General features: G+C 53.7%; 1 protein-coding gene across 4 annotated transcripts in view; it reads left to right on the top strand.

Annotated features, from left to right (window-relative positions):
* The window catches only part of EBF3 (EBF transcription factor 3), a 104,313-nt gene that overhangs the window by 56,507 nt on the left and 32,806 nt on the right, over positions 1 to 15,000 (top strand). For all 4 annotated transcript variants that reach the window (XM_049790601.1, XM_049790600.1, XM_049790599.1 and 1 more), the window contains exons 7-8: positions 10,630 to 10,711; positions 13,185 to 13,302. In XM_049790601.1, coding sequence (XP_049646558.1) covers positions 10,630 to 10,711; positions 13,185 to 13,302 — 200 coding nt within the window. The remainder of the gene's footprint in view (positions 1 to 10,629; positions 10,712 to 13,184; positions 13,303 to 15,000) is intronic.

Genomic DNA, 15,000 nt, shown 5'->3' with positions numbered 1-15,000 from the left:
GCCAAGACATCCAGAAACCCCTGTGGCTCTGCTCATGGAGCTGATTTCTGCTGCCCCCAGTCTGCACAGCTGGGCGCACCCAGGGGCCCGACCCTCTGGGAAGGTCCCACTGGGCAGCGGGCCCGGCTGTTTGCAGGATCTGATCCCACTGGCCCCCTAGTGGGCAGAAGAGACACTGTAGGATTGGACCCCCCATCTGCTCAGGGATGACCCCCCAGCTAGAGGAAAGGGAGGGCTGCCCGGGGCTGGCTGAGTTTGTACCCCACACTCAGGATACCCCATGTTTACACCTAGGACCATCCTGTGTTTACTCTTACAACTACCTCATATCCACACCTGGGACCACCTCTTGTCCACACTATGGACCGGTATATCCTGTGTATGACTCCCTTGCCTTCTGCAATGGGCTAATGGTCTCTCTGCCCCGGTGACCAATGGGCCCTTCCTGCAACCCTCCAGCCCTCCTGAGCTTGTGGCCTAGAGACCCCACCTTTCCGTGAGGTGGCTGCAGAATCGTAAAATATTCTCATTTCAAGGTTAGCAATTTTCTCTTGCATACTTAATTTACAATTAGCTGGTTTATAAACCTGTTCTGCGAATAGAATTTTACTGTTGCCAAATGTTCTTCATGAATAATTAAGGGCAAATCCCTATTTATCAAATTATTAATATACCTAATCGCCTTGTTTTCGTCAACAATGTGGGGAGATGGGTCTGAGGGAAGTGTGGAAGGCTCTGGTGTTCGGTTCCCACAGGCTCAGGGTGTGCACAGAGGGCCCTTGTGTGGTGCTGGTGTTGGGGTCCCTGCCCGCCCTCTCCTACAAAGGCCCAGGTATCAGTGGCTGGGCGAACAGGGCGGCCATTCAGCTCGGCCTGGCCTGCGCGGCCTTGCACACAATGTTGGGGTTTGTTCGTGCGGCTCACCAGGCACGTTGGGGAGGAAACGTGACCGGTGAGACCATCTTTTCAGCCTTTCAAGATCTCTGGGGCACAATCCTATCCCCATTCGGGGGCCGCGCTTTTCAAAGTGAGAAAGTCACTCTTACATGCGAAGCTGGGACAGGAGGACATGGAGCTACGGTGGTGTGGCCCTCCACAGGGTTCCCAAACCTTCCAGGTTCAGGATAGTGGGGACAGGGCTGCGGAAGAAGGGGAGAGTGAGGAGGGGAGGACTGTTCTGGGGCTTGGGAAGGGCCAAGGATCCTTTCACCAAGGATCCCACAGCCATTCTTCCTTCAGTGCTGGTGTTCAAACATCGTCTTGTCCATGTTGATCAAGAATCTAAATAATGTACTCAGGGAACCCAAAGGTCAGAGTCTGGAGACAGCAGGGACAACACTGGTCTTGCTGGTCTCCCACTGGTGTCGAGGAATAAGCCCTGGGCACAGTCAGGTGTGGCCCCAAACAGCCATCCCCAAACGAAATGAAAAGAAACCAAACCAAACCAAACCAAACCAAACGCCAGCTCCAGAGCTGACGAAAAATGTTTGTGGTCCCCAAATTCTCTCCCCCCCAGCCCCCACCCCTTGGCAGTGGCAGTGGCAGGAATTTCCACCAGGCCCCCTGGAGGCGGATGCTGGAGGGACGTGGCCGTGCGCGGCGCCGCATCCCTTCTCGAAGCTGGCATGTGCGCCCACTCACCATGTGCGCGAGCCCGTGTATGATTCATTCCAGAGCTGTTTTAGTCCTCATAAAATATTCATTTTGGTTGTGCAGGGCCTGTAATTGCCATCTCTCACCCTGAATTATTTATACCTTGCACAGACTGACAAAGCTTTGCTAGGCAGCCCGAGATGAATCAGAGACACGGGCCTCCGCTGCCAGCAGCATTATCGTGGCGCAAAATATGGCCCCCGCGTCATTCCGGCCGGCCACGTCTCTAAATTCGGCTTCTCTTGATTTGACATTTTCTTTACTCCACCATTGTCTTAGGCAAAGGCACAAAGGTCCCGCTCCACTCTGAGCACAACCTTTCCTGGCCGCGTGGCAGTGTGGCTGCGCTCGGGAGAACTAATGTATCTTTATTGCTCTCACTTTTTTATGCTGGGTAACAAGACAGTCCTGAACTCACTTTAGAGCCATATATTATACATTAGTGAGAAAATGATGCAAATAGTCCCAAGTACTCTTCAAATGCAGAGTGGAAATCCGCCCGCGTGGAACTACTTGTCACACGCACAGAAAGAAAAAAGATGATGTGACATGGGAAACTGGGTGGAGGCCGAATGTATGTGGAGGGGCCAGGTGGGGCGGGGGCCAGGGCTGGTCTGGCCTCCTTGGGGGTGGAGACGCATGTCCTGCCTCCCTGGTTGATGTTGTCACTCAGCGTCCACATTCTGGGCCTGCCTGGCCTTCAGGGACATGCGTGTTGAGAGAGAGAGAGAGAGAGAGAGAGAGAGAGAGAGAGAGAGAGAGAGAGGAGAGAAAGAAAGAGAAAGAAAGAGAGAAAAGAGAAAGGGAGAGAGAGAGAGAGAGAGAGAGAGAGAGAGAGAGAGAGAGAGAGAGAGAGAGAGAGAGAGAAAGAGAAGCTGTTCTCCCATTCCTGAAGCCCCGGTTGGTCAGCCACTGGCTGGGGTCCTTCTGAGCAAGGTGGGTGCCTGACATGGGGCAAGGTATGAAAGTCGCCTTTCAAGGCCAAGAAGGAAAGAGGCTGCAGCGGCTTGGACACGAGTGCTTCGGGAAAAGTGGCGGGAGCAGTCATCCCATGCAGGGCAGTCCGGTCATGATGCCAACACCTTGGCCCTTCTCTGAGCCACCGAGAGGGATTAATTTATGGCTCCTCGCCCGGGAGATGCGAGGCCCTGGGCACTCGCTGGGTAATGGATGGGCTGGACTCACATTCCTCTTGTATTTGTTGACACGCAGGAGTAATGAAGTTAAAGCTCAGCACACATGTGCCCCCTCATTAAGCTGCATTACCTGCATTAAAACTAATAATTGCCACTCAGAGCTGTGTTCCCATTAATCATTTATAATGTTTTAATAAGTTTTTAATCAGAACCTAAAAGGCTGGAGAGGCCGGTGCAGGCAGGGCTCCACTCTGGTGTCCCGCCTGCGTGCTCAGGCTTGATTTAGAATGTGATTTTTGTATTAATAATTCAGCCCACAAAGAGGATAGTTCTTAATTAAGCTGCGATGGGTGGGAGCCGGGGCTGGCGGGCAGGGGGACGAGAAATAGGGTCTTCCCGGATTGGAGATGGGAGACGGCAGATTCCGACACCTGCCTGTGGTGCGTGAGTGTGCCGGTGCAAGTGTGACATGCATCTCCACAGTGGACGATGAGATGAGGGGAGACAGAGGACCGGGTGAACCCCACTGTCTTCCAGGCTCCAGAGCCCGTGTTTGCACTTGGGTAGTGGGCGAGGTTTGAAATCCTGAGTCAGAGCTGCAAGGCGCTTGATCTATCCCCGCAGTCTCTATTGGGTTCTCCCCTGGAACTGGCAACAAGTCAGGGGTGCATCTGACGTGAGGCAAGTGATCCTGGTGTTTTTCTTAAATAAGGAGCTTCGTGATCAGAGCTAGCAAATAGACCCGTGTCCAGAGGGAGCCTGGCCGCTGTTTTAATGAGCCCGGAGCCAAAGACAAAATAGAGACTGATTGACAGGGCGAGCGATCTGCTGGGCTGGCAGGGCGGGCTCAGTGTGGCCCATTAGAAACTGAGGAACCAGTGGAAGGGGAGCCCCTGGGTCAACAGACACTGTGTCCCGCTTCCTGGCTGTTGTGCCAGGGGGTTGTAGCCAAACCATGGTGGAAAGCCCGGGCACAGGCTGCAGAAATTCCTTGCTGGAATTCTGACAAGGCTGCAGTAAGCAGAGACCAGTCTGTTTGCATCTCTCCTTCCCGCACCACGGTCAAGTGACCCGGGAGAGTCTAAGGCAAGTCAGACACGTTCCTCCCCAACTCGGGCTGGCGGGATCGAAGCTAGATACTGAACTGGCCGGAAAAGCTATTAAATCCCATCAGATCTTTGGCATCATTTTAATGAGAATCATTGCCCAAGTACAAGATCATGGTATCTGTAAGTACCTCTTGACAGCCATGGCTGAAATTGTGATGAAAAGGAATCCGATGAGAGCAGAAATTTTGTGATAAGGGGTCCTGGGCTGGACGACGGGACTGCATGCTTCTCCAGGCCGGGAAGGGTTAATTTTCTAAACCTAATAATGTTCGATAGTGAGGTATTTGTCAGGAGATAAAGAAGTGATAGAATCTGGGAAGTGGGTCCCCTGGCGATTGTAGTACAAATATTGTTAATGCGGTGTGGTTACTACGGCGAGGGAAAGTAAAATAACTGCAGTTCACTGGAGACAACCTCTGTGCTACAGTCGAGAGCGCCCCAGACAAAGGCCAGTAATTGTTGAACTGAGAGTCAAGCCTGGATCTTGGTAAATCCTCCCCCACCTGCACTTCCATGCGGAATCTTGGGTGTGGAGGGGGACATGGCCCCCGCAGGAGCTGGGCCGCCCTGACAGGGAGGATGGGAGCAGTGTGGGTGGGTGGGGGGGGGTCCCCTCACAAAGGAAATGTGAGCCACAGCTGTAAAATTTGGTCCTTGCACCCTGTGCCCTGCTGGCCATGACGTCACGGAGGGCCCATGTGGGACCGGGGACCTATACCTTGAGATGTACAAGAATTTAATAAGTCTCGTGTTGAAACAATTTGTCATGGCATATTTGAGGAATAAATCAGGCTAATGGAGCCATTTCTTTTTTTCTTTCTTTCTTTCTTTTTTTTTTTCTTTTCCCCTCCTGTATGGCATTAAGGAACGAATGGCTAATGGCAGGCGCGGGAGCAGGCGGGGGCTGGCGTTGAGACCCCTGCATTTTGGAAATCCGATCTGTATTGACCTGTGTTCTATCTCCGAGCGCAGATCTGATGTCAGCAGAGTGTAGCCTTGTAGAGGAACTGCTCATTACAGCTGCTCAAGGAAGCACATTGTCTGCCCAGCACCCGGAGCCGATCAGCTAGAATTGCTCAGTAATCAATACAGCCGCGCTGATGGCCGGGCGCGCTCACGCCAGCTGCGGCCACTGCTTTCAGGGACTTCCCAGTAATTAGTGGGGACTCAGGCGGCCCTCCACGGCCACTTTCTTATCAGTCGGGGAAAAGTCTCTTGAAGGCTCTATCCTTGCAGCTGTCTCTTAACTCTTTGCTGCCCACGCCACAGCCCAGGGCCACCCTAGCCACAGCTGGTGGCACACCCCTGCACTCTATGCCTCTCTGGGACAGGAGCTGGTGGGAAGGAAGTGATGCCATGGGGCAGCATGGACGGGTGCAGTCAAACCTGTGGTAGGGGCCGGACTGATGATGGCACAACGGGGAGGGTGTTTGCCTGTGGCCAACCCAGATTCAATCCCCAGAATCCTATGTTTACCCAAGCCTGCCAGGAGTGATTTCTGAGCACAGAGCCAAAGGGAACCCCTGAGTGTCGCCAGGTGTGGCCCCACCAGGAGCAAACAAAAAATAAAAAACCCTGTGGTGGCCCTTGGTCTTTATAGGGGCGTGCTGAGACTCCGCTTCCCAGTGCCCAAGGATGTGCTGTCCCCACCCCCCATTCCTGAGTTCAGACCCTATGGAGCACCCCTACACTAAGCAGACCACCTGTAGGGGGGGCTCCCATTTTCTGCCTTTCCTGCCAAGTTTCCCCAGTGGCCTCTCTTGTCCTGGCTCTGTGATATGGGGGAGCAGTGGAAGAGGAGCTGCTGGCCCCTCTCTGTCAAGGCCAAGACTTACATGTACATGTTTTGGGTATTTTGATTGAAGGGACCCAGAAGCTTGTCCCAGGTTGAATCTGTTTCTGCCCTATAAGACCCTGAAACAGGCTGTTGAACGCCTCCCCAGAGTGTGGGCCTCCCATCACTAGGGGTCTGAGAGAAGGTTGTGCTTGCTAGGGCTGAGGATGAAGTTCTGGTTGGAGCCAGGTCGATGCATGGAGGGGCTGGCGCTGGTCACAGCAGGTGGTCCCTGTGCCCCATCCCGAGCTCCCAGTAGTCTAACTGGATGCTTCAGATACCTCCAAAGTTTCCTTCTGGCAGAGTGACAGCACAGCAGGGAGGGTGCTGGCTTTGCATGCAGCTGACCCGGTTTTAATCCTTGGCATCCCATAGGGTCCCCTGAGCCTGAGCACCGCCAGGAATGATCCATAACTGCAGAGCCAGGAGGAAACTGAGCACTGCCTTTGTAGGCCAAAACAACAACCAAAACAAAATGGAAAAAAGAAAAGTTGCCTGCACGTGGGCACTGCAGATGCAGAGATTGGATGATTTCAGACAATTCCTAACTCCAGAGGCAGGAGGCTGGCAGTTACTGTCACTTAGAGTTTCCTCCTCCACCCAAGTGCCCACTGGCGAGGGCTCCCAGGCCCCCCCATTTCTATAGAGACGATTCCTCCCTCCTTTGACCAGAGGGAAGGAAACCATTATTACATGATTAGTGGATTCGTAGGTGAAAGCAGCAATCCTGGGGCAGGCGGAGCGAGCGGAGGAGCCGTATTAATTACCCGGCACTCCCTGGCATGGGGATTTACCCGTGATCCGGCCACACTGGCAAGATCCCGCCGCCTGGATGCAAGTGGCCAAGTTCCTCACTCCGTGTCCACGTGAGGGGGAGGAGGGTGTCGGAGGAAATGCTGCTCGTCAGCTTTTCTGACAAACCAAATTCATTCCTTATGTAATTGATAATGGCCTTGGCCAATTACTTCACACATTACAATACACAGAGGCCCCCTTTACAGGTTCTGCAGGGTTGTAATTAGCTATGCTAATATCTCCTTTATTGGCCCTAATATTGCTCAACACCTTTTGCCATCCTGGAACCCACTGGAGCCCCATGGCCTGTCAGGACCACTGATTATTGAGAAGGATAGCTTTAATCAAACATAATTGCAGTTAATTTTTCTCTCCTGCTCTCTGTTGCCAGCATCTAATGCCACGGGTTCCTTGATATTCCATTAAATTACAATTAAACAGCCTTCTTTGTTTCTGATTGTCCTGAGCACCACCACGAAGTTCTGTGGCCGTTTAAAGGAGGGCTGTTTGGTCCTAATTGGCTGCGGGCTCACCAAGGACCAATTTCCACAATACCCATGTAGAATTTAAACAGTCCGTAATGTAATGGATATTACACAGGAGCCTAACACTACAATTAAAATGATTTTCATCAGATAGAGAAGCTCTGGTTAATCAGCTTCATAAAAGTAAATAGAAATGAACTAATTCATAGCTTAAACACACAGAAACGGAACTGATGTGGAACTTAGTCACTGCTGTGGGTTCTTGGTCCCCCCCTCGTTGGGTACTACCTGTGGGGCTACCCAGGCAGGGCTGGACTGGAGTCGGGGTCCCTATGAATAGAGCACCCTGATGTCTGCAAAGGCATGGGCACTGGAGAGGATGGATGTGAAGGAGAGTCTTGCTGTGTACTCAGACAAGCGCCACCTCTGTTTGGAGCCTTGGAGTTGTCCTACAGACCTGGGGCCCATCATGCCCATCTGGGAGGCCCACTGCCATGGCTGTCCCCATATCCCCTCCCCGGGTGCACTTGGATTCACCCTACATGTGTCAGACGAGAACGAGGTCCCCTCTGAGGGGCTTGAGACAGCCCTGGGCCTCTTCTTTGCATCCTCGAAATCAAGAGCCTGGAGTCTGTCTGGTCCCCTCCAACCACATCTGAGAATTTCCTGCGCATGTGGTTGGGGTACAGCGCTCCTGAAGAGAATTGAGAGTGTTCCAGGCATGGGGCTTTTGAGGAGAATTGAGATATGCCAGGCACGGGGCTCCAGAGGAGAATCGAGGGTGTGCTGGGCACAATCTCCTGAGGAAAGGTGAGGATGTGCTGGGTGCAGGGCTTCTGAGAACCGAAGATATGCTGGAAACGATCTCCTGAGGAGAACCGAGGTGTGCTGCACATGGGGTTCCTGAAGAGAACTGAGGGTGTGGTGGGTACGATCTCCTGAAGAGATGTGAGGGTGTACTGGGCACTATGTTCCTGAGGAGAATCGAGGGTGTGCTGGGTATGGGCCTCCTGAAAATTGAGGGTATGCCAGGCTCAGGGCTCCTGAGAAGAATCGAGGGTGTGCTGGCCCCAAGCTGTTGCCCACCTCCTGCCCCGGAGAAACAAGTAAATAAAGGCCATATTTCAAGCTTGATTTACTCTGGTACCTACTGTGAAAGATGATGACTCTTTAGGGAAATAAAGACAGGGTCAGGAAATCCGTGTACATAATGGTCATTTTGATGATGGGCCAACAGATGTGAAGGAGCGTGGTGGACAATCAACAGAGTGTCCTAATGACAGGTTAGCATTTCCCTCGCACTCTGGCATCGGGCGGCAGACCCGTGTTTAGCAGTAATAAAGAGTTTATTGGTGTTAAAGCCAAAGATTTTCTGACATAGGAGAGATTTTTCCTTTCATAACAAGAGTATTAAATCCTTTGTGTACCAGGGTCTGGAAGAGATATGGAAAGCGGTTGTCAAATATTTCGGAGGAAAAGGCCAATTAAAGGCACCGATGAAAGACTGGGGGCGTCATCGACTCAGCCCTCGGCCCCCTGGCCGGAAGCAACCCTCTACTCCCCGCAGTACCTCCTCACCCGCCTGGTTGTGTTGCTGGCCATGCTCTGGCTGCATCCTGCTGCCCACCTCGACAAAGCTTAATTGAATCCTTGAGCTAAAGACAGCCCAAAGGGGACGAGTGTGGATTGGCCTCCCCCTTCCTTGCTGAGTGGTGGTGTGAGGGGTTGTTTGTGGGCTCTGAGGACTCCGACTCCACCACCTCCTGGCCACATGAATGGCTCCTTGCCACGCCTCAAAGACATGTGCTTGTGTATGTGTGTGTGTGTTCGTGCCTGTCCCCACAGGTATATGCATGTGTGTACAGGTGTATGTGCACATGTGAGGAACAAAACATGTCGCATTTGTGGCTGTTGCATGTGCGTTTGCATGCCTGTGGCTGTGTGCACTCTGGGCACTGTATGTGTGTGGTGTATGTTTATATGGCTCTGCACAGACATGCTTCCATGTGTCGCGTGCTAGAGTCCCTGCAGCAAACATGGCCCCAAGTGAGCACAGCCTACTTGGGGCCACACTGGCTTTGTCCTGCCAAGAGTCTGCCCTCTGTGGTCACATGGGCCTTTTCCCACTCGTGACTCCTCTTGACCAGAGAATTTTGGAGTGACCTGGGCAAGTGGGACCGACTGGGGACACCTGGTGTCCACCACGGATGCAAAGACAGTCCTCGAACACACGCCTGCAGGGTTTTGCATCCCATGTGGCCCCCAGGTTGAGGCTCAGCTCTGAGCCATGTGATGTCCAGCTTCTGCAGCCTGTTTGGCTGGGCATGGCATGGGAGCCTGGCTTACATGTCCTCAGCACCCGCTGCCCTGAGCTCCCTAACGAGGCAGCTCTGCAGATTAGCAGGGCGGGCATGTGGGGCGCCGGGCGCCAGGGGGGCCGTCCCCCTGCTCACCTAATTGCCTGACAGGACGATAACTTTGCTGCGCCCTCACCTTGTTAGGGCTGCGGTGCGGCCGCAGGTGCTCCTCACTCGCTGCCTCGGCTTGGGGCTTAATTGTGCGCATGGTGGGGAGACAAGGGGGGGGTGTGTGGAATATCAAATGACCGCGCGCCCCCTGGCAGATGGTGTGTGTGTGTGTGTGTGTGTGTGTGTGTGTGTGTGTGTGTGTGTGTGTGTGTGTGTGTGTGTGTGGTCACGGGCACCAGGGAGAGGTGTGGGAGTTAATAAAAGATGGAAATTGCACCCGAAAATGGTCGGGCCTTGTGATGTTGAGGACATTTGATCAAGTGCCTACAGTTCCCAGTGTCCCCTACTGTGGGCAGAATGGCCGGAAACCCCCCCAAAGCTGTGTCCTGACATCCTAGGGGACTGCACTCCACTAGCAGGCATGCACCTCTTCCTGCCTGAGCTCTGGGCTGTCTTTCCAGGGATCTATGAAGTGTAAATAGGGGCATATGGGAGCCCCCCACCTTTCTTGGGGTCCTCCAGAGTCGGGGTCAGCAGGATCAAAGCAAGTGTCTTCACACTCAGCCACCAACTCCTCCCTGTACACTGCTAGGCTCATCTGGGCACAGGGTGCAGAGGAGGGGCAGGGCTGTCTTCTGCGCGGTGACAGGGACCACTGACGTCCTCTGTTCTGGGACCCACCCCACCAGGCCCCCCTGAGGCTCATGCCCACTCAGCTTTGATTCTCGTGTCTGCTGACCAATTGATTGTGATTGTATCCACAAACTGGGGGAACCCAGTTGGAGGCCAGAGCCCCTACCAGCCATTCTAGGCATGGGCCCTGTGGTAGCATCTAGGCCTTCCAGGAGATGCCCTCGGAGTGGGGAGCGTGGGGGACTCCCCAGTCCTGCTGGGCTCTGTACCTCACTCACATGTGGGCTTAGGGGTGTCTGTGAATGCTTTGGCTGTCGCCCATCCAGAGCCCCCCACCCAGGGTGGGCAGGGACCCAGACAAGCTGTTGCTATCTGCTGGAACACAGTCCCAGGACAACTGCCTGTGCCTCTTCCCATCGCCCCCTAGAGGCAGCCTGGGGGTGTTCAGCCATCTGTCTTCTGATGCCTCTAACATACATCCCTCACCCCCACCCCACACCCGTTTTGTCTCTATAGATTCTTTCTAAAGTTTTTCCTCAAGTGCAACCAGAACTGTTTGAAGAATGCAGGAAACCCCCGAGATATGCGGAGGTTCCAGGTATGTACCTTGGGGCCACGCCTGCAGGGAAACGGGGCATCCAGGGGTACCCACCAGCCGGATGGAAGGTTTGTCACAGGGTCTGGTGGCCTCAGCCAGACTCCCTGAGGGAGGGCCTGGCTGGTCTCATAGACCCTCATGCCTCTCGGGCTGGACAAATCCTCCCATGCCTGGGGGGGGGCACATGCCAAGGGAGCCCTCATCTGTGGCCAACCCAGAGGCCTCCTTTAGTGACTGGTGGTGGGTCAATCTCTGGGGACATATCTCAATGGCACAGTTTGGCCTCTCAAAAGTTGGGAGCTGGGCTAGGACTCTACTCTTGGCTGCACTTGGGGATTTTGGGGCAAAAGCCTGACTTGGTCGTAACTGGACCTTCGGTCCCCCACGAAGGGCCTCATGTCTCTCCATCATTGCCCTCCAGGCTATACCCTGCTTCTCCTCAGCTTCCTTTTGGGCCCTCAGGCTCTCATCCCAGTCAGCTCCTGTATGGTGTTTTGGGAGGACTCCAGGAGAAGGGGTGCAGGATACTATCATCCACTCTGTCAGCACAAGGCTGCATCTCTGTCTTTATTACCAGAAGATTGGGTGGATCCCCACAGGGGCAAAATCTCAGCCCAGGGAAATAACCGCCAGTGGTCAGTGATGGCATCAGGGAAATTGGTCTGGGGTGCCCATGAGTCACTGAGTATTTCTGGGTGAGCTCAGAGAAGGGCCTTTGGCAAGGCTTTTTTTCACCATTTTCCTAGAGCCATGGAGTCAGGAGCACAGAGGAGGAACACTGAGGACAGAACTTAGAGGGAGGAGTTCAGAGGCAGGAACATGGGCGGAGGAGCACAGAGGGAGGAGCAAAGAGGGAGGAGCACAGAGGGAGGAGCAGGACTCGGGAGCCTGTATCTGGGCAGCGTCTTCTCTCCTTCCCTCCTTGGAGCAAGTGTCACTGAGTCTACTCGGCCCTACCTGCCTTCACCCTCCTGATGCCCTCTGGGGCCTCTGCACTCAGGGGCCTCCTACTTTCCCCTCCCACTCTAGTCTTGACTCTTTCTGGAGGGCTCTGTTCTGTGGGCCACTGCTCCTCTCTACCCACACTTCTGCACAGTTTGCCTCCAGAAGGTGGGTGGACAAGGTCAGGGTCTCCATGTACTATTCTTTTTTCCTTTGCTTGTTTTTCTCATGTGGCAGCAACCCACAGACTCTCCCTCCTTTCCCCTCTGGACCTCCTGGGCATTGTGACATCCTACAGGCCTGTCAGTGACGGCAGAAAAACAGCTCTTGGGGGCGCCCCAGGGTGGTTCTTAGGGATCACCGACTCTGCGAAAATCATTACACGTGCCATGTGCAGTTTTGTCCTTTGTTACTCTTAAATACTTGTACTCATGTAGCATCATGTTGGCTCTTCCTCATTTTCCTCGTGGACTTCTTTTTGAACATATGCATGGAGCAGTTTTGGGCTTACAGGATGAATTCATGGGAAATCTCACCCCCACCCTCCATCCTGGGTCTCAGCTGGGCATATGAGCCCTGGGGTGGCCCCTTGCGCTATGGCAGATCATTAGGGCCCAGCCTCAGTAGCCTTAGACTCTCACCCCTCTGTTCCCACTGTCCCATCCACACTGACCCAACATGGCCCCTTCTGTCCACAGTCTCATCCACACTGACCCTCCCGATATGGCTTCTTCCATCGACACTGTTTTGTTTACACTGTGCCCATCTGTAAGACCATAGCCCTGGGTCATGCTGTCCTGTCATTAGCCAGACATGCAAAGGACCAAGGCAGTTAGGAGGCCTTCTCCCTTTACCCTGCTCTCTGTAGGCCTGGGTCAAAGCAGCCCTTCCTGGGGTACAGATCCTTCCCCATGCTAGTTCTTTCCCCACCTCACCCCCTCTCACCCCACCCTCTGCCCTGGTCCCTAGAAGGGGTTCAAAAGAAACGCACACTCCTCTGGGCAGGCTCTGGGAGGTTGCAGCCAGCTCCTGCCCCACTCCGTAAGACCCAAGAATCCCCAAAGAAAGGCTCTACTTCCTCACCTGAGATGGGTCCTTCATGTAGCTCTCACTGGGCATCGTGGCGGCAGTGCGTGCGATGGGCCAGGAGACCAGGCAGGGTGGGGAGCAACTTGCTGGAGCAACTCCGAGTTCACCTGCTCTTCAGGGGGGAGTGGTCTCTGGTGAACCCATTTTAATTAGATAAACTATTGGATCGATATGGCAGTGGATCAATCCAAACAATGAGCGGCTGAAGGGGCTCGGGAGCTGCTGGCTGGAAGAGGGTCTCTTGAAGGGGGTTGGAGGCACTGTGGAGCATGAGAAGAGACAGAAAGTATCATTTGTGCTGTGGGGTGGAGAGTCAGTACCTTGATGTAAACAGAGCTGCTGGGCCCTCCAACACAGGATGAGGGCAGACAGTGCCTGTAGGTGAAGGTCAGCTGTGTCCATCAGCCCAGCCCTGTCCTCACTCTCCTCTTGGTCTCCACAGGTGGTCGTGTCCACTACAGTCAACGTGGACGGCCACGTGCTGGCTGTGTCTGACAACATGTTCGTGCACAACAACTCGAAGCACGGGCGGCGGGCGCGCCGCCTCGACCCGTCAGAAGGTACGGCCCCTTCTTATCTGGACAATGGTAGGCACAGCGCACACCCGCGTCCCTTTGCCACCCCTGCCCTGCCCGGCCCTGCCCTGCCTGCCTGGCCCTCATACTGGGCTTGCTCTCATGGTGGAGACCCTGAGCCCAGGCTGGGGTTGGGTCCCGGCCCCATCTCAGCTGTGCCCCATCTCCTGGATCTTGGCTTTCCAGGTTCACCTCTAGGTTTCCCAATGTGTGGATCTGGTTGGAGTTTGACCATTGGTGGGTGTCAGAAGCCTGTCATGCCTCCGTGATTGGAGCAGGGTACCTCTGTGCTCCCTTCCAGAGGCCTTTAGGACCTCACTTGACACCACATAGAGTGTGTGTGTGTGTGTGTGTGTGTGTGTGTGTATGTGTGTATGTGTGTGTTGGGGGGCGACATGATTTTATTTCCATCAGATGTGTCCAAGTGAGGCGCTTTCTATTTGTGCCTGGAAAGAGGTGTCTGGGTGTGCAGGGGTGGCAGGACAGCAGGGGGGCAGGCGCTGAGTGCAGACATGCTCACAGCCCAACTGTCCTCGGCACTACTGAGCTGAGGTTCCGTGTTTGTACCCAGGTTCATCACCCCCTTTAATGGAGGCCCATTTCCTCCAACACTGTGTCCTATTCACTGCCCCAAGGATGATAGAGACACCTAAAGGCTCTTCCTTTACCAAAGGGAGCTGCAGATCAGTCCCAGGGAGTGGTGTGTGTGTGTGTGTTTGAAAGACCCTGTTCCCAGACCCTTCCCTAAGTGGGCGCTTGAGTCTGAGAAAGTGTGACCCACCAAGCCCCCTCCACCCCTCCTACCAGATCTAAAACACTGGGAGACAATTTATGAATCTGCCCAAGCGCATGAAAATAAACTAATTTGTTTTTCTACATTAATGACTAAGGTGTAGAGAACAAAAATATAATAATTAAAGGTCGCCCTGGGCACTGGAGTCATTAGAAATCAATGACGTCCTGTTTACCTCCTTCCTAGGCACCAGCGGTAGGTGTGGGGTTTGCTTAGCAACCACCACTAATGAGGCTCACAATTAAGAAAGTTGAGCCCCTGGTCCCCAGTTCCCCTGTCCCTGGGGACCAGCGCCCCGTGCGTGAGGCTCAGTGAGCCTCCAGCTCTCCACTGCTGGTTCTTGGTCTGGGCCCTAAACCAGCCTCCACTAATGAGCTATTATGATCTGAATAAAGTACAGTATTTATTTTTATAAGTGGTGTGGAAAAGCATTTGACTGTATGCAGAAATACGGCGTCTTGAAAAATGTAAACGCCACTCGTGGGTTCCGCAGAGAGGTGATCAGCCCCTCGCAGAAGCTTCTCAAGTGCTTTGAGACATTTCTTTCTCATTTTTGTGTCCATGGCCAAACCCCTTTACCTCCTTCCTTTTTTTTTTTTTTTTTTTTTTTTTGAGGTCTCATCCAGCAGCGCTCAGTAGTTACTCCTTGCTCTGCTCTCAGAAATCGCTCCTGGCAGGGACCATATGGGAATATGGGATGCCGGAATTCAAACCCAGGTCCATCCCGGGTTGGCTGCGGGCAGTGCTCTACTTCTGTGCTGTCACTCCCGCCCCCTTTTACCTCCTTTCAAAGTGGTCCAAGAATGTCTCATTCCAGCCCTGAAAGTGAGGAGTCATGGGAAGATACAAGATGAATTAGAGATGGTGTGTGTGTGTGTGAGAGAGAGAGA

This window comes from Suncus etruscus, chromosome 17 (assembly GCF_024139225.1).
Source record: "Suncus etruscus isolate mSunEtr1 chromosome 17, mSunEtr1.pri.cur, whole genome shotgun sequence".
In the NCBI taxonomy this organism is placed as follows: Eukaryota; Metazoa; Chordata; class Mammalia; order Eulipotyphla; family Soricidae; genus Suncus; species Suncus etruscus.
Note: the sequence above shows the minus strand (reverse complement) of the source record. Positions and strands in the feature narration are given on the sequence as shown.